Source organism: Bufo gargarizans, chromosome 2 (genome assembly GCF_014858855.1).
Source record: "Bufo gargarizans isolate SCDJY-AF-19 chromosome 2, ASM1485885v1, whole genome shotgun sequence".
NCBI lineage: Eukaryota > Metazoa > Chordata > Amphibia > Anura > Bufonidae > Bufo > Bufo gargarizans.
Window position 1 is genome coordinate 111,686,022 of NC_058081.1, and position 19,595 is coordinate 111,705,616.

Consider the following 19,595-nt stretch of genomic DNA (forward strand, 5'->3'; position numbering starts at 1 on the left):
GAAGAGCATTGCCTGGCATATAAGACTCCTCACACCGTATTCTCCAAACAATGATTAAGAGACATGCAACTCTTAATAATAGTGGTCTATGTGACGCCAATGGGAAATAGGCATGTAATACGTTGGTTTAAATAAATGTCCTCCACAGTGTCAAGCATGTAGTACACAAGGCCAAGTGAGAAGACTAAGCAGGAACCTGGGAGGGCTGTCAGCAGAGAAAACAGGATTAAAACAATGTATCCCTTAGGCCTCATGCACACGACCGTTGTTGTGTCCCGTGTCCGTTGTTCCATTTTCCGTGATTTTCTCGGCTAAAACTCGGCTAATGCACCTTTTGTCATCCGCGTCCGTGATCCGTGTTTCCAGTCGGTGAAAAAAATAGGACCTGTCCTATTTTTTTCACGGACAACGGTTTGCGGACCCATTCAAGTCAATGGGTCCGTGAAAAACTACAGAGGCACACAAGATTGTCATCTGCATCTGCGTCCGTTTTTTTCCTATCATTTGCATGGTAAACTTGACTTTTTTTTTTACTTTCCTTCATGTCTGGAGATCCTCCAAAAATAAAGGTAGACACAAGAAAAAAAAAAAAGGAAACGGAACAATGGAACCCCTTTTTGCGGACCGCAAAAAATACTGTCGTGTGCATGAGGCCTTACATCATTAAAGGGAACCTGTCACCAGGATTTTGGGTATAGAGCTGAGGACATGGGCTGCTAGATTGCCTCTAGCACATCCACAATATCCATTACCCATAGCAGTTTGTTCCCTGAGGCTCTAGCTTTGTGACGTCGGGGAGCAAGGAGGCGATTCGGAGGATGCGGGGCGGAGCTGGACTCCTGCACAGTGGGCGTGGCTGGGCTCAGAGTCCGATAACGCTGGACTCATCTCTCAAGCACAGAGGAGGCAGGACTCATCTACGGTTAATTTACCCATCTCTTTTTTTTGACACAATAACAGCACAGAGAGCTATGGGGACTGGATATTGTGGAATTGCTAGCTGCGATCTAGCAGCCCATGTCCTCAGCTTTATACCCAAAATCCAGAGGACAGGTCCCCTTTAAGTACCAATTGATTCTGTCCCCTTTAATTATTGCATCACCTTCTATATTCTTTGTAAATGTAGTAAGTTAGGGATAGCTAGATAACATACAAACCCCCATTGTGCAGAGAAGGCTGCGTTCTTGAGTGATTATCTCAGAGACATGAGTACTGCACACTGGAAATCCTTAGGATGCGGGGCTGAAAGGTATAAACTTATGTGCACAAAGACAAAAAGAGGTGCTCCAATGAGAATATTATCCCTCTTATGTATCACCATGGGGTGTCAGCCATGTTCTACGAGTCCCCCATTGTGTGGCAGGCCAGTGATTATTTTTAATACTCTGTATGTGATTTGTCTGTTTTATATTTTTTATTTAGTAAATATATTTGTTCACATAGCCTGTGTGAGCTTATTTAGTCTCAAATCTTTTGACTTCATGTTAAAACACCTGAGCTGAATGGAAAAGCAGCAGGCATCTGTGTCCACTGCTTCAAATGGGAGAACACAGGATCTCATTCTTGTGATCACTGCACCAGTGGTTGGGCCCCCACCAGACACTGTGGATACGGGATAAATTGATGTCATGAAACAAGCATATTATTAGGAAAAAAAATAGCTATGACCACAGAAATCCAGAGAAGATAAAACATCAAAAAATGACAGTGTCAGCAAGTGCAGGATCACATCACCGCTATAAATTCCGTTTTTGTTTTTCATTATAAAAACGGAAAATAACGGAATCCATAAGACTGAAGTCAAAACGGAAGCCTTTAAGAGGCATTCCGTTTTGATCTCTCATAATAGAAGTCTATGGGAATCATAACGGATCCGTCTGGTTCCCGTTATGCAAGACGGAAAACAAAGTCCTGTCAACAGACTTCCGCCTTATGGATTCCGTTAAAACCATGTTATAACGGAAAACAAAACCGGTATCCATAACGGTGATGTGAACCCGCCCTAACTTACAAACAGGCTTGGTCGTTAAGAGTGGAATAACATTTCTGGTGACATCCTTATAGAATGGTAACGTAAAGACCTTCAGATCATAGAACTGAAATGTAGAAATAAGTTAGGCTACTTTCACACTTGCGTTCAGAGCGGATCCGTCTGCATTATATTGTAAAAAAAATTCTAAGTAGCCTCAGACGGATCCATTTGAAAATTGAGCCATATAGTGTCAAATTCAAACGGATCCGTCCCCATTGACTTACATTGTAACTCTGGACGGATCCGTTTGCCTCCGCACGGCCAGGCGGACACCCGAACGCTGCAGCAGCATTCGGGTGTCTGCCTGCTGAGTGGAGCGGAGGACAAACACTGCCAGACTGATGCATTCTGAGCGGATCCGCATCCACCCAGAATGCATTAGGGCTGGACAGATGCGTTCGGGGCCGCTTGTGAGAGCCTTTGAACGGAACTCACAAGCGGAGCCCCGAACGCTAGTGTGAAAGTAGCCTTATGCGTTTATTTAGGTCCTGTGTTGCATTTCCAATCGCTATCTCTATATCTGCCAGGAGGCATGGGATCTCTGGGCCACCAGTGTAGGACATACTACAATTGCAAACCATTCAGCTAGAACACAAAGCATCTGGAAGCAAACACGTACATGCTCTAGCCATCTGCAATTATGGCTGCTCCATCTGAGCACTGAAGGGTGCAACGGCTGCAGAATGTGGTCACGGTCCATAGCCGATCAGACGCCCTACAGTATGAGGTTAATTAGGAAGGGACCAGGACGGAGGCTGATGGAATAGGTTGTGATTTAGTTCCCCATCACAGAGCAAAGAGCAACAATCAGAGGAGGTGTTAAAGTGACAAGCTCCCTAAGCTCATTAGCTACACTATGTGAGCAGGAACAAAAAGAATGGTGTGACCACAAAGCGGAGCATGACAAGCCAAAGAAAGACGCAAGGTTGTAACAGGGATGCAGCACTTACAGCTTACTATCATCCAGGGGTGGCAGACACATTACTGTGACCCGGGCCTGCAGTTGATTTAATAAGTCATAAAGAGCTACTCATGCCTGCTAATTAGGAATGTGGACGTTGGGCTGCAGAGAAGCTTTCAGCAAGGCCTCATACACAGGACCGTATATGATGTGGTAATGTATATGGGAAAGTAGTGGAGGGAGTGTATACTTCGCCCAGGTTCCTGAGCTGGGTGGGATAGCGTAAATGCATCTTTCTGGATTTCCTTCAGCAGATCAGTTTAGACCAAATAAAGCACAGTTTGAAACCGCTGTTTCTGTGAAAATCTACTGTTGCCAACCCTACTGCCAGTACAGATCCCTACAAGGAGTATAGCATTAGTTTATATATTCGGTGTTTGCGGCGTGCCGTTGCATTGTGTTTGACTACTTGTATGGCATACATCGCCCATTTACACATATTGAAAAGGTGTACTGTGCATTATACTTGTTTTTTGCAGTGCGCTTTCCTATTCAGAAGAAAAAGGGGCATGCTGACAAGTTCCAGCCCATAGGTGGCCATAAGGACTACAATGGAAATGTATATACTTGGAGCTTTTCCCAACACACATGCCAAAAGTAGGGCGCACAGTGTGCACAAAAGCCTTAGGGTCCTTTTATATAGGCAGATCGATGATATAACAAGTCAAATCGGCGCTCGTTTAAGGGTTCTTTACACGGGCCGATGCAACGATTGTTAGTATGGGGCCCCATGCCCCAGCAGCTGACTGATGGACAGGTCGATGACAAGCAGAACGAAGGTACTTCAAAGGGACTTTATTTTAATTCAAGAAAGAAAACTGAATTAATCATTTTGATTTCAATATTGTATTACCAGCTACCCGCTTACCAGTATAAAGCCTCATTCACATGTCAGTGTTTCACGGACGTGTGCTGTACATGTTCTTCACTGACAGCACACGTCCCTATTCATTTTAATGTGTGTATTCAGACATCAGTGTTTTAGCGCGGTCTGTGGGTCCGTTTTTTTAGCACGGATGCATGCTCTATTTTGTCCGTGTTCACAGATCCATCACGTCCATTACAGTCTATGGGTCTATGAAAACCACGGATGCCATCTGCGTTTAAAGGATCATTAAGAAGAGATTATTTGGAAAAAAAAAAATTCAACTGTTCAGTGTCTGTGAAACACGGATGCAACACAGACAGCAAAAAACGGACACACGGACCCAACATGGATCTTTCACGGACAGCTTCACCGATTCATCACTGACCACCTGCTCACGGATCTGAACACGGACGTGTGAATGAGGATTAAACAATAACACCCTTTATAAATCAATCACTGACCACTAAGCACCACAACCAGTAGTTAAAAAAAAAAACACAAACAGCAGACTTTCTCAAAATGTGACTTTTATTAATTATAAATAAGACACCATAGCACCATACACATGAAAGAAAATAAAGTCACAGAGCCGAGGGAGAAAAGTATGTTTAACTGCAAACATAATGCTGCCTAAAAGGGTTAAACAAAAAATATATATTCATTTATATATTTCACAGCATGGGAATAAAAGAACAAGAATTACGTAACCAAGTTGCTTTGTTCTGCAGCATCATTCACATAGAAAACTTTTTAGAAAGAGCTGTGGAATCAAATTCTCATGAAAAGACAGTACTGGATATGGGGGAAGGGGGATTCTCCAGGGGCTGATCATTTGGCTACGTCAGAATTTAGTATACTGCTACTTTGCTTTATTTATTTTGCATTGGTTTTAAGTTGGTGCATGCCCACCCCTCTCCATTCGAATACATAGCTGCTTACAAAACTCAGCTGGTTGCCCTTGGAAACAGACAGCGGCTTATCTGCACTCCGCTATCAGACATGTGACCCATCTGCTCCCCTCTAATGGCCACAATGCACTGATCTCTGGTTTACGTCCCGTGTATACTATACAATGGCTCAGGGCCGAGAAACCAAATGCACGACATGATCATTTATTGGATTACTTTGTTTCAAACTTTTCTTTATATCTCAGATGCAAAAATAGAGTTATTTTCCAAAGTAGGAAACATCCCTACAATGCTGAGAAACAAGTAGTGATGGCTTAAGATTGAAACACTGGGATCATCACATCTGTTGCCTGCGTTTTATGGATCTAAAATCTGTAGCAATGGTCTATAAATGGACGGGAATGAACAGAGCCAGCTAAAATAGGACATTAGCTTGAATAGAGTGGAAAGCGGCAAGTAAATAAAACCAGTATATGATAAGTAAAGCAAAGTATTTGTAGTCACTTATCATTTTATATAGATGTAAACGGTTGCAAAAAATGTGCTCAAAAGTGATCATTTCCTTTAGGCCACCCATACATACTAGAAAATTATTCGGCAGGCAACAATCCCACCTGTAACATGAATGTTCTACTTAAGGAGGAAAGACAGACGAACGAGAAGGTCCAAGAGCTCCGCAAATCAGTGGTATAGGGGAAGGGTCCTGTCAGTGGACATATATATTAAGGGGGTTGTCTGACATCAGAAAAATAGGTAAAAGAAGGCTAAGTGATAAAACAAAACAAATCAATAGTTACCTGTTAGATTCTCAATGCTCCAGTGCCACCTCTCTGGTGCTTCCTGCTGGTCTTGGTTTACTTGGCTGCAGAGGTGACATACCTGTCTACCATGTGACCGCGCAGCCAATCACTAATAGGCTCAGTGGTCTCGGCACTGGAGGACCTAACAGGTGATGATTATTGGTTCTTTTGTTATTTTATCACTTTGCCTGCCTTTGAGCAAATCTTATGATCTTAGACTTTCCCTTTAAGGTGTCAGCAGATCCTACAGAGGCCAAGGACTCTACCGTGTAAGGGCAGCTAAAGGTGTATAGTATTTGCACTTGTAGAATCCAGTTTTAGTAATATGATCGGTTGTCAGTGCACTGACAACCGAAACACCAATCAGCGAAGATGTATCGTAGGCTATTTCAGAAACAAGGGGAACCTAGTGTACCCCGATTGTGATCAAATCTGCTCTGTGTCAAGTAGGAAAGGAAAGAAATAAATTAAAGAGGCATTTATTTAAAAAAAAAAAAAAAAAAAGTGTATAAAGTAATTATTTAAGTGAAACTGAAAGAATGGACCGCAAAACCTGGATCCCAAAATATTAAGACTTTTCGGGACAATCTTTTTAGGGAAATGATAAAATAAAAGTGTATACCTGCCTTCTGACTCCGCCCCACATCAGAAATTGCATAGGATATACTTGTGCAAGACAACAGCCTAACCCACGTCTGGAATATTGACACTTAGCATTACTGGGCAAGTCTCTTCTACTGAGCAACCACACTTAGATGTCATCAAACTTGTGTTTCAGGTAGTCCTTCATAACCCTGGCAATGGGGAGCTCGTCCAGTAGCTTGAGGTTCTGCAGTCCAATACAGTAGCGTATTTTGATCCGGCATAAATCCTGCAAATATCGGGGTTGCCCTGCAAACAAAGGAAAAAATAGCAGTGGGTTATCGCCGGTAATGTGTGTGCCATCGTAAAATGCAAAAACTGCTGGAAAAGTTCATCAGCCAACAGCATGTAAAAAAAAAAAAAAGTTACTGGTGAGAAAATAGCAGAACGACGCCTGGGAAGGAGCCACGCTGTCCACTTACCTCCAAGATCAGCCTGCAGAAGTAAAACAATACACGTGGCCTGCACCATCAGCAGGTCTATTATACCAGTCAGGAGGCATGACATGTACACTGTTCTATATTGTTGTATATTTGTCACATTGCAAGTTTTTGAACCCAAGATTGTGATAAAACCCACAACAGAGCTTCTATATGAGAACTCGTCCAACATGGATTCTGATCTTTAAACAGATAATATTAGCCAAAGGAAACTAGAACACAGCAAACGGTTAGATTTTTTTTGCTACTGTCGTGTCGCAGTATGTCGCAGTGCGACACCACAGACTATCATTATTAAAATTGCCGGGCAACACACGTGTGGTTATGCGCCAATGTATGAGATGGGACAGCCCCTTTAAATCTGTGTGTTCTATATTAAATAAATCCTGGGCATCTTTTATTAGAATTTAGAGTTGTGTTGTTCCTGTTATTCTGCCTAGAAATTTTAAAAAAAAATTGACGCAAGGGTATTGACGCCTTGATGTCGTTATCCCTCCTGCAAACCCTGATGCGGCCATCATCAGTACCAAGGCAGAATCTTCTTTCATCATGGAACAGCATTGTATGCCATTGATGGCCGCATCAGAGTTCGCTGGAGGGTTCGAGATGGCCTATACTTTGTAAAATCTTAACTCCATCACATTAAGTTCTCCAGCTGTTCCTGATTCATTTTCCAAAAGTGCATATTTGTCAGCAGTCGAGTATAATTCCACAGTACGGCAGAATTGGTCCCTTTCTGCAGCAGAGGCTTGAGCCCATCACGTGTCATTGGTAGACACTTACAGACCTGGCAGGAAAGTGGTGACTGCTAGGAGAGTCAGTCTGTAGTCTCTGACTATTTTTAACCCTTTGATACCTACTATCGCCAGATGACTGCGCAATCTCATTCTGGTCAGTCCTTCCGCCTTGCATACTGGAGTATTTACCAGGAACAAATTGCATCTTCCAGGCTTAAGCCTTTGTTATTACATCCAGTAAGTTCTAAAAGCCAAAGTCAGGAACAGTGCAAGGTTCCCTAGGAGGAGTGTCTGCACTTAGTCATTCTTCAAGATGAATGAAAGCAAATACGAGAAAACCAGTAACAGGAGGAAAGGTCACTGGTGACTCCCAGTACTGATAAATCTCTGTCGGGGTACATGCTGATTCACTACTAGGAAATATACACTAGGAAAACATATGTACAGTTCGGAGGATCCCAGTTCCCACTAGCGCTTCAGATTTGGACGGCTGTTCCGGCAGGGAATAGCCGGACGGATATCTCAGCATTGCTGGAAGTTTGTAAGTCTCGGTCCAGTCCCATTAACTACAATGGGGACCTGAGGAGATCTGGCCACATTCAAGCAAATATGGCGAGAATCGGCCAGAAGAGACAGTTGCTCCATAATGCAGAGATCTGGAACAGCCGGACGGATCTGAAGTGCTAGTGTGAAACTGGCCTAATAGAGGATAAAACTGCTCACTGTCCTTTAGGATCAATCATTTGTATAATTTGCTAAATGTTGTGCCAGGATATTCTAGAAATGAACATTGTCAGCACAATTTCCCTATCCTGACAAACTGGGTTGTCACTAAACTTTCCATAAATTAATAGTGCAGGTGAATAAAAGAAACTTTGTAATATAACTTATCAGAAGAAAATGCCACTCTCCCCCTCCTGATCTAACAGTATCTGCTAAGGCTACTCTCACACCAACGTTTTCCCTTTCCACTATTGAGAGCTGTCATAGGATCTTAATACCAGAGGAAAACGCTTCGGTTTTGACCCCATTCATTGTCAATGGAGACAAAACTGAACTGAACGAAACGGAGTGCACCAGAATACATTCCGCTCCATTTCATTGCGTTCCCACGACGCACACAAAAGCACTGCAAGCAGCGTTTCTGAGTGCACCCTGGGATGCGGAGCAAGAGGGATACGTCATGAATCACAATATAGGTCAATGACGACAGATCCATTTTCTCTGACAAAAGAAAACAGACCCGTCCCCCATTGACTTACAATAGTTTTAGAGACGGATCCACCATTGCTATTTTAGAGAGAATGCAACCGGATTCGTTCATAACGGATGCAGACAGTTGTGTTACGACGGAAGCGTTTTTGCTGATCCATGACGAATCCAGCAAAAACGCACATGTGAAAGTAGCCTACATCTGCCTTCAGAGGCCAGACGGGCTGTCAGCGCACTAAAAGATCAGAAAACATATGCCCATGGAAGTCTATGGGAGAAGGGAGGAGGTTCAGAGAGTGAGAAGCAATCTATGGAGATGGTGAGGAGAAGTGAGCTGCTAGAGGAAGAAAGAGGCATTTTTCTCTGATAAGATAAATAATACCGTACTTAGAAACTCGCCTCCTGTCTAATCTAGAAAACGCCATGGAAATTGCTCACTTCACATCAGCTTCCATTTCTTGCACCACTTCTACTGGCTGAGACACTTTCTTATGGATGGCTCCCTTGGTGTTCTGGGGCCTTGATTCTCCATGAAGAGCCCATATCTACAGCAAAGGTTCAGTTCATGATGTGACATACGAATAAGCCGAGTTGTAAACCAGGGGGTTTAAAATCAATTGTTGTCTGCCGGATACCCCCACCATATGAAGAGGGAGCAGAATTACATAAGTCTGGGACTTATACAATGCAAACTAATCTTTGGGCAGAATGGCATAACTTTCCATGACAACTCAGCGCTGAACTAGAATTTATGACTTGTTTTCAGTAACAAGTATGAGGTCACCCGTGCATTTCTCACTAATATGCGGGATAGGATCTGGTACAACATAGCAGGTGCCAGAGGAAAACTTCCCATGGATAACCATCCCTGGGCTGGCACTACGCACACAGGGAAGCTGTGTGGCTGGGATTTCCTGCAGAGAAGCAGAGCCTCCATGAAAATTAACACGCAAAACACCTTCCACTGAGAGGGGCCCCGCACCCATGAATGGGGCAACCCCATTTACTGGCAGGCTGCTGGACATCTGGCAGTGTTTGTGAAGCATGTGGGTCCTCTCAATCCTGCACACAGATGTGGGCTCTCTCTTCACGTTACTCTATTGTGATGGAGGATGTAATGTAATCTGTGACAGATTAACTTCAGGACCCACACTCATGACATCTGGGCCGGGGAGAATACACGATACAGGAGTAATTCCACTATGCCAGCGTTCCTCAAAAATATTTCTGTACAAGGTCTTCTTGGCACAGACATGAAAAAGTGTTACCTCTGATGACCTTATACTAATGGCAGATAAAGCAATTCCTTAATAAATGTCTATTATCACAAGGTAAAGCACGTCAAGAAGCGAGGAGCGGTCAGGTCAGGCCTTAGCCAGAAATCGAAAGCCCAACCAGTCTAGTCTGCCTATGGCACAGCAGCTGCTCCATTCAATTTTATGGGAGTTCCAAGAACAGCCACCCAAGTGTGCATGTTGGGAGTTGTAGTTTCGCAATAGCTGGAGGTTGCTGATCCCTGCATTAGACATTTGTAGAAAGATCTCACAGATTTCATTAGAATCCACAACTATCCCTAAAAATCTCTACTCCGGGTAAACTAGAAACGGACAGGCTGAATTTTAACCAATTTCCTCAGAGAGGCCTGGTAGCCACTTAGCTCCTTCCCCTACTAGAACCAAAACTGAATGTGCAGAGTTTGTGAAGAAAAAGTGGCTGTAATTTTGGCCTCTGGGCTTTGGGATGAAGGGGGCTTGTAAATGAGCTTTCCAAGATGTCTTCTTCTTTCATAAGGAAGATTGGAAATAATTTATAGCAAGCTTAGAGGTGTACACCTGAGGCACGGGAATTTGGGATTGTATATCACAACTGTGGGTGAGGGATCCTTAGAATACTCAACCAATGGCCTCTTTTCTTGGTGATTAAGCCAATCAGGGGGCTCAATCCTTACTGAAGTGCTGATTGGCTGTCTAGTAGCGCCTCTCTCCTGTACTGCGCTCTACCTGTGCCGGGACAAGCTGCTGCTTGAACATCAGATGAGGCTGGCTACTATCATTTATAATGTCCACCAGTGGTGGCCAAATAGTACATGTCAGAATGGGCGCCAGGAGGTTGTCACCTATCTGGTGGATGGCTGGTCCATACTTTTTGTGGGATAACCCTTTTAAAAAGTTTTTTTTACCTTTTTATAAGCTTTTTTAACAGACCTCACAGCTCGGCCAGACCTGTGGTGGTAATCATACTTACCTGATCCCTACCACTGGTTTCTGGCTTCTTCCATGCCCCACCAGCTCTGCAGATCCCAGGTCTTCCTACGTCAATAGCTGCAGTAATGACTGGCCGCAGTAATCACCTGTCACCCATGCAGCACATGGTTCGGTGATGTGCCACATGGATGACATGCCACAGTTGCGGCCAGTCATTTGCAGTAGCGGTAACAAGACCCACGTCAAACTGGCTATGGACCCAGGAAGACCTGGAACCTGCAGAGCAGGCGGAGCGGCAACAGAGCTGGAACCCAGCGGTAGGGATCAGGTAGGTACGGCCACGCTGTAGGGTCTGTAGAAAAGAGCTATACAAAGGTGAACAACCCCTTTAATGCTGGATTAATGGAAGTTTACTGTATTTTGTAGCAATCTCTGTCACAAAGTTAGGTAAGGACAGAGTTAAATCGTTAGTATTCTCCCTATAGAAAGCCGCTGAGTGGCAGAAATACATTAATAATGAGCCTATGTGTTTCTACAGTAAATTACCTCAGGCTCATTATCCTGTGCTATTCCCATTGCTCTCTGATCTTATCCAAGATGTTCATCATCTTCAGGCACTTTTTTATTTTTTTGTTGTTTTCTTGCCCCCTCTGTTCTTCAAAGACATTTCATTCTGAGGGTCAGCACTCAATCCTCGTTGGAGCGGCCAGAGTCTTTGGGAAAGATTTATATTCCCCCATTAAAGCAAACTTATGAAGATTTAATGCTAACAAGGGCCGCTCCTTTGAACAGTCCTGGCACGCTGCGAGCTAAGTGACGTGCTTCATTTAATGGCTCGCACAAGCACAGACCCTCACAAGTATAAGCACTTAATCCCCCTCCTCTTAGCGGTTAGACATGCACGTTTGGTCTCCTAGTAATGCACAGATCTGGGGCCGGTGCCGCTAAATCAAATACAGCCAGAATGGGCCTGAATACTGATTGCTGGGAGCTATGGAGAACACATCTACGGTGCGCACACGACACATAATACAGCAACATTTCGATCACCAGATCCTCCCATGACAAACCGAATATAGACCTATATGGATATCTACTGTATAGGTCGTTTAACAGATAATGTGGAACTACAAGGCTCAGCACAAGCTAAACGTTACATAATACACTGCATGGCTGAAGAGCTGTTCCCACAGATGGGGACTACAATGACATCTGCTGGATAGACAAATCCTAAAAGGAAACATTCCTCCGGTGTCAAGCTTTCAGCAAGTATGACTACAGAAGACGACTTGACGTAACCTGGCACGTCCAGCACTAGTGATATAGTACTAAAGTGACCAACAAACTGTCCTGGATAATGCGGTTTCTGCAGCAGTCTGGCATCTGCATCTCTGTTTTACCAGTTTTATGAATTGTTCGCAGGTTGGAGGCTCTGTTCACACCGACATCGTAGCTTCCATTACCAACTGGGCTACGTCTGCTTTGACTGGATCTAGTGCAAAATAGGATCGCATTGACCTTCAGATGGGTATAGGTCTGACATTGCTCCACTTGGCTTCTTTTCACATGTTATTCTTGCAGCGCCCAGCTGCAGTGTGAACAGAGCCCGATATGCATTTACCCTGCTGCATTGTCTGGTCTCATGTACATAGTCATTGAATAGTAAAATATTAAAGGGGTTTTCAAAGACTTCTATTACCGATTATGTATTCTCAGTACCCGATCAGTGGGGGTCTGACACCCGGGCCCACCGCCGATCAGCTGTTTGAGAAGGCACCGGCGCTCACAGCCGCAGCCTTATTGCAGCACACCACCGTACATTGTATAGCGGCTTAGCCTCATTCACTTCAATGGGGCTGAACTGCTCCTAGGCCACGTGACTGGTGAATGTGATGTCACGTGGCCTAAGGAAAGCTGTGAGAAGGTGGCGGCGCTACTGTGGGGGGGGAAGGGGGTCAGTATATACACCTCAGCTCATGGCACGTCTCAAGCGAGGAGGAAGTACACAGTGTTCCAGGCACGATATTTCGGGCGAGCTAGTGCCAACACCAGGAACTTAAAGGAATGTAAATAACGGGTGGGCTGGCGGCAGAGACTCCATGACTTGGCGAATCCAGCCATACGCCCCCGGGACTCCTGTTCCCACACGGACCGCAGGTCAGACTAAAATACTACTTTTTGTTTCAGGAAAAGGGCTTTACGGTTTTTTGAAAACTGCGCAATGTGAATAGCAGCAACATGCCATTTGCTGCATAGGGAAAAACCTGATGACAGGTTCCCTTTAATATTCCATTTCTTACCACTCTCAACATGTCTGCTTGCAGTCAGTGTACGGAAGCTAAAAACATGTCCTCCTAATGTGCCGCTCACACAGGTCTATATTACATCATTGCAATGCTATACTGTGTAAGCGTCGGAATACACTGGTACCTGAGGATACAATATTTAACATGCAATGGTCTTTCCTGACCCGTCATATTAAACTAGACTGATCATACAATGCCTTAGATCTAACCAATCAACATGGCCAGTTCTTGGTAAACCACCTGCATCGATCATGGTACTACATGTCCTGTACTGCCCCCTGCCTGTAGCCGGATGAGCTGCTCCTGAGGGCAGCTCCATTTTATTCTGCTGGTACGCCGTGTACTGTACAGGACCCTGAAGAAGCTCCTGTCCTCACCATACAAAGTGATTTACAGCTTCCAGCATCTGCTCCTGACTGCTATATGTAAAGACTTCCTTCATCTGTCTTGGGGTACTTTCACACTAGCATTAGAAGAATCCAGCAGGCAGATCCATTGCCGGAACTGCCTGCCGGATCCAGAAATCCGTATGCAAACGGAAATCATTTGTTTCTGGATCCGGATGACAAATGCATTGAAATACTAGATCCGTCTCTCCAGTGTCATCCGGAAAAATGGATCCAGTATTTATTTATTTTCACATCTTTAAAGGTCAGCAAATGCGAAGACCGGAAAACCGGATCCGTCAATGCGGCAATTTCATGAACACTTGGTACCGGATCCGGCATGCTGCGGTATTTTCTCCGGCCAAATACCGTAAATGGGACAGAACGGAAGACATCCTGATGCATACTGAACGGATTGCTTTTTATTCAGAATGCATTGGGATAAAACTGATGCGTTTTTTTCCCGGTATTGAGCCCCTAGGCCGGAACTCAATACCGGAAAATTTTAACGCTAGAGTGAAAGTAGCCCTAGTTATCTGCTTATTTTTCTTACATCTTCACTTTCTCTTACCCTGGTATGACATTTTGGGGCTTCAAAACCAATTACTAGGTTTCCGCAGTGGTTCTAAACTCTAGTTACAATGGTTTCAACTTACAATGTGGTCATCCCAGAACAAATTAAAGGGAACCTGTCACCTCAAAAATGCATCTACACCCTCCAGCAGTACCTCATAGTAGCCCACAGCCTGTTAATTATCATATATTCCATCCTGTTGTCCGATGCTGCGCAAGCTTAAAAAACAAAGTTTTATTCTCCATCAGCGCTATAGTGCTGGCCAGCTTGAAGTCAAGGTAACCACGCGCCCTAACCATCCCCTCTTGCCTGAGAGTGGCAGCCTGCAGTGCGGCTGCGATTCACCAAGTCTCACGCATGCGCAGTGCGCTCTGTACTAATGCGCTATCCCATCTCCTGCTGCCGCTGTTATCCGGGTTACATCGCCGCAATGCGCATGCGCTAGACTTGGGGAATCACAGCCGCACTGCAGGCCGTCACTCTCAGGCAATAGGGGACAGTTAGGGCGCGTGGTTACCTTGACTTCAAGCAGGCCGGCACTATAGCACTGATGGAGAATAAAACCGCGTTTTTTTAACTTACTCAGCATCGGACAACAGGATGAAATATATGATAATTAACAGGCTGTGGGCTACTATGAGGTACTGCTGGAGGGTGTAGATGCATTTTTGAGGTGACAGGTTCCCTTCAATATTTAGTATACATAAAACATGATACAGTGAAGCCATTCTAAAAGACCACCCCTTATCCAGACTGCTTTAAAGTTCCATCCTACATTATGCATGCTGGCCAACTTCTTTGAGAGGACCAACCTTCTGGAAGACCACTTTCGAGTGGAATTTTGGATGGTCATTTCACTGAGGTTTCACGGTAAATAAATGGCTCTCCATACAGAGACAGCAAGCAGAGCGGAAAATGTTGGTGCTACATAAAGATTATTATTAGGCTCCATTCACACATCCGTAACATGTTTTGCGGATCCGCAAAACACGGACAACGGTAATGTGCGTTCCACATTTTGCGGACCGCACATCGCCGCCACTAATAGAATATGCCTATTCTTGTCCGCAATTGCGGACAAGAATAGGACATGTTCTATTTTTTTTTCGGGAACAGAATTGCGGACCCTGAAGTGCGGGTCCGCAATTCCGTATCGGGGCAGCACATCGTGCTGCCCCATAGAAATGAATGGGTTCGCAATTCCGTTTCGCAAAATGCGGAACGAAATTGCAGGACGTGTGATATGAGGTGATACACAAATGATGTTAGTCTCAGGATGGGCATGTGAGGACGTGCCAACAGACATCAATTGGAAATAGACGTTACACTTGGACACAATTGGACGTGGTTACTTACTTCGTACTTCCTGTAGGAAATCCAGACAGGGCCGACTAGTTTCTGAGATGCTTAGTGATACATCTAGTGGGGTCTGACCCTCATAGTTCCTAGTGTTCGTGTCTGCACCATAATTGTACAACATCCGGGCGCATAGAACATCATCCCGGAGGGCTGAAATGTGAAGAGGGGTCTGTCCATCCTCTAGTCGCCCTAAGTTCGTATCAGCACCTCTTTGGAGAAACATGCGACAGTAAGAATGGTTACTTTTCAGCACGGCATAGCGTAGCAAGAACCCGTTTTGAATATCGATATTGGCATTATGGTCCAGTAGGATCTTCACGCAGCTGGATCTTTCCCGAATGATGGCAAGTTGCAAGGGAGTCGTACCCTTGTCACTTAAAGGGTCAACCTCGGCCTTGAACTCCAAAAGCAGAGTGACAAAGGAGTCTCTGCCATAGTGTGCAGCCACATGAAGGGGCGTCCAGCCGTCATTGCTCTTGGCGTTAATGATGTCACTGCGGTGCTCTGACTCCAGCAGAAGGCGTGCAATCCGAGCCCGTCCGTGCATGGCAGCATAGTGCAATGCGGTGAAGCCTCCAATCAGGTCCTTCACTGTAGGATCCGCTGAAACAGAAAACAATGAGGTTACCCAATGTTCATATGACATTTCAACCATCGACGAGTGGATTTTTACATAGCGGTAACTATACTGCAACAACACCGTCATAATCCGTCTGCAAACATATACTGCATTTAGAAAATCCTAATTAAAAAGCACAATGGCATAGGTATTGTTGGTCGAGCAGAACCATGGGAGGTCCAAGAAGAGAAGTCATAAGGATACTACCGCTGTATGAAAGTGACGTTATTACCATGTGCAATACCTACCCCTCAGAGAAGCAAGTATAGGGGCCACCTATAAATCTTGCCTAGGAATATATACTGCCCAAGCGTGTTAATGTAGGTGGTGTTTGGTCAAGCATCTATGAACATGCCTGCCCATCCCTGTGGTAAGAGTACATGCACAGGACGTAAACGGAGAAGAAGAAAAAAATCTGACATTGAGTTTGCGATAAATGCATGACAAAATCAGCAACAATTACATGGCTTTTAGGCCTCGTTCACATCTCCGTCCGGCACAAAAGCCGTCTGTCAGCTGGACAAAAAAAAAAAAAACGTTGCATTTATTCTGGAAAGTGGCCAGATCACCGCCGGACCTCACTGCAGTCAATGGGGATCTGGTGGTGAACTAGAGAATCCAGCAGGCTGTCCATCTGCTTGACGGAAATGTGAACGAAGCCTTACTGTGGATTTGCTGAAAATTTCAGTCTATGCATTAAAAAGGGCGACAGAAAATGTGCAACATAAATGGAAAACCTTTATATACAGTACACTACAATATACATCTGTAAAGTTCGTGTGTGTGTGTGTGTGTGTGATGAGAGTAATTTCTTTCCTCCTGCAGTATACTGGGAAGCTATCGATGCATCCTCCTCCATATCAGCAGTCCTATTAGACGCAGCCCGCTGTGCCCTCTGTTGCCTCCAAGTCTTCTGCGCTTCATGTCCTTGCTAAGAGAAAGCATGTGTCGGAACATCTGCCGATCATTGGATTTCCTGTGGTCTGGCACGACTGGTGTACGGAATTTAGGTAACACGCTCCTCTGTGGCTTGTCGCCCTTCCAAGCAATACAACATACATTATTTAAGGGTCTTCTGGTACACTGTGTCCAGTGTGCGGGGAGCGTGCCCCTGCAGTTAATGTAAATGGAAGTGAAGGGACAGGAAGAGTGTAATGGAAATCTGCCTTCCTCTGACTCTTGTTTGATTACTGGGCTGTTTGAAGAGACATTATTTCTGGAACACGTTCATCAGGTACCTGTGCTCAAAGGCAATGTCATGGAATCAAAGCCGCAGAGGCACAAGAATGAATGGGGCACATCAAAGACGGGCAAGGGAGATGCAAGAACAAAATACCACCTGGCACAATGTGCAACCAAAGACCAGGGCAAATCTGCCACTCACCAGAGTGGTAACTCACAGCAGCTATTCATTGCCTAAACTTTATTATAACCAGCACCAGGCCCCATTCTGCCCTTACACTACCTGGGAAAAGGTGGCAACCCTTTCATCTCTGGGCTTTTTGGCCACACACCTCACCAACAGGTGCCTATGAAGAAGTACACAGCCTTGCAATCCGCAGTGGCAGCAGAGCGGGTCATACCAAGGAGCTCTTGGATTTCCAATATGGCACTGTCAAGAGGATTTAAAGGGGTATTCTGTTTGGTACAAGTTATCCCCTATACAAAGGGGTCATCGATATCAGATCGGCAGGGGTCCGACACCCAGCACCCCCGCTGAAAAGCTGGTTGAAAAGAAGGCTGCGTGCCGTGCCAGCGCTGCCTTCTGTTCATTGTTAAAGCGGCATTCCCATCACAGACAGTGGGGGCATATCGCTAGAATAGGCCCCCATAGTCTGATAGGTGCGGGGCCCAGAGGTGGACAAAGAGAACAGAGCGGGAGAGTTGTGGCTGCGCAGCCCCCGCTCCCATTCATTTCTATAGGGACGACGGAAATAACCGAGCCAGCGCTCTGCTATGTTCGGCGGCCCCATAGAAATGAAGGGAGGGCGGCTGCGCACGAGCAGTGCGCCCTGCACTACTTTCCCAGCTCTGTTCTCCGTGTAGGTGCGGGTCTCAGTGGTGGGACACGCTCCTATCAGACAATGGGGGCATATCCTAGCAATGTGCCCTTATTGTCTGTGATGGCAAAACCCCTTTAAGGCTACTTTTAAATACGAGCTTTACATTCTTGTTTTGAGATCTGGCAAAGGATCTCAAAACCGGAGGAAAATGCTTCCGTTTTGTCCCTATTCATTGTCAATGCGGACAAAACAGAACAAACCAGATCAGGATGCATTCCGTTCCGGTTTGTTTAGTTTTTTGTGGTTGTATTAAACCGAAACTGAACAAACCGGATCCAGCACGAAAAGTAGTCAATGGTGCTAGATCAGTTTTTTTTGGGGATTAAAAATAATACGGTTTGTTTAGTTTCGGTATAATACAACCGCATCCAAACGAAACAGATGCATCTGGATGTATAAAATCCAACTTTTGCTCCGGTTTTGAGATCCTCTGGTAAAAGTAGCCTTACCTGCTCGCCGTTGCAACCGCAGCGGTGAGAAGGTGTAATTACAAGAAGCTGTCCCATTCACTTCAATGGGAGGCCTGTTTCAATACACTTTAATATGAACGAACTGTCCCATTGAAGTGAATGGAACGACTTCGGCGTAATTACACCTGCTCACCGCTGCGGATGCAACGATGAGCAGGTATACAATAAAGAGAAGGCAGCACTGGCACTGCACACGCCACGCCAACTGATTGGCAGGGGTGCCGGGTGTCAGACTTCTGACGATCGGATATTAAATAACCTATCCCGAGGATAGATCATCAATAAAAATACCTTGGACAACCCCTTTAAGATCGGTGGGGGTCCTACTGCTGGAACCAACACCGATCACGAGAATGGGGGGCCCATACTGCTGCAGCTCCCCTAAAACGACCGGAGAGGCCAGTCGCACGTGCGCGGCCGCTCCATTCATTTCTAGGGGCGTTCCGGAGATAGAGCTGCAGGGGGTACAGGGACTCTGTTCTCATAATCTGTGGAGGTCCCCTACCGATCTTAAAGTTATACCCTATCCTGTGGATAGAGGATAACTTGTACCAACTGGAATACCCCTTTAACCTTTCCAACAGGCTTGGTCTAAGATAGGGACCTATGACTAACGGTCAAGCCCACGCACAGCAGCGCAGTTTTATGACAGAATCATGCAGCCACGGGCTACTTGTGACCAGCCACACTGGGAGGCCGCAACCGAACGAATGCAAAAATAGAACTCCCAGCCTGCAAGTGTGCATGTGGGGGGGTTGCTCTAAATCCTTGGTGTTGGTGGGGAGCCTAGTGGTCGAACGCTCAGGGAACAATTTTATGGCAGGTTTTACTGATATACTATAAAAAAAATACCCATTTAAGACAATTATTTTTTGATGGAAGGGTCACTGACAATAAGCTGGTCACAGAAGGTCTTGCTACTGGGAACCCTAGGGATCAAGCTGTAACCTGCTGGGAAACCTGGCAGCAAGTGCACAATTACCTGCAGCGCCACCACAGGAGAAAAAATGCATT

At 45.2% G+C, this 19,595-nt stretch overlaps 1 protein-coding gene across 4 annotated transcripts in view; it reads right to left on the reverse strand.

The window, feature by feature from the left end:
- Positions 1-4,388: 4,388 nt before the first annotated feature.
- ASB7 (ankyrin repeat and SOCS box containing 7) overlaps positions 4,389-19,595 on the reverse strand; it is a 36,493-nt gene continuing 21,286 nt past the window's right edge. For all 4 annotated transcript variants that reach the window (XM_044283185.1, XM_044283188.1, XM_044283186.1 and 1 more), the window contains exons 5-6: positions 15,427-16,032; positions 4,389-6,460 (exon numbers count right to left, since the gene is read on the reverse strand). In XM_044283185.1, the coding sequence (XP_044139120.1) occupies positions 6,321-6,460; positions 15,427-16,032 (746 nt within the window). In that variant the 3' untranslated portion in view covers positions 4,389-6,320. The remainder of the gene's footprint in view (positions 6,461-15,426; positions 16,033-19,595) is intronic.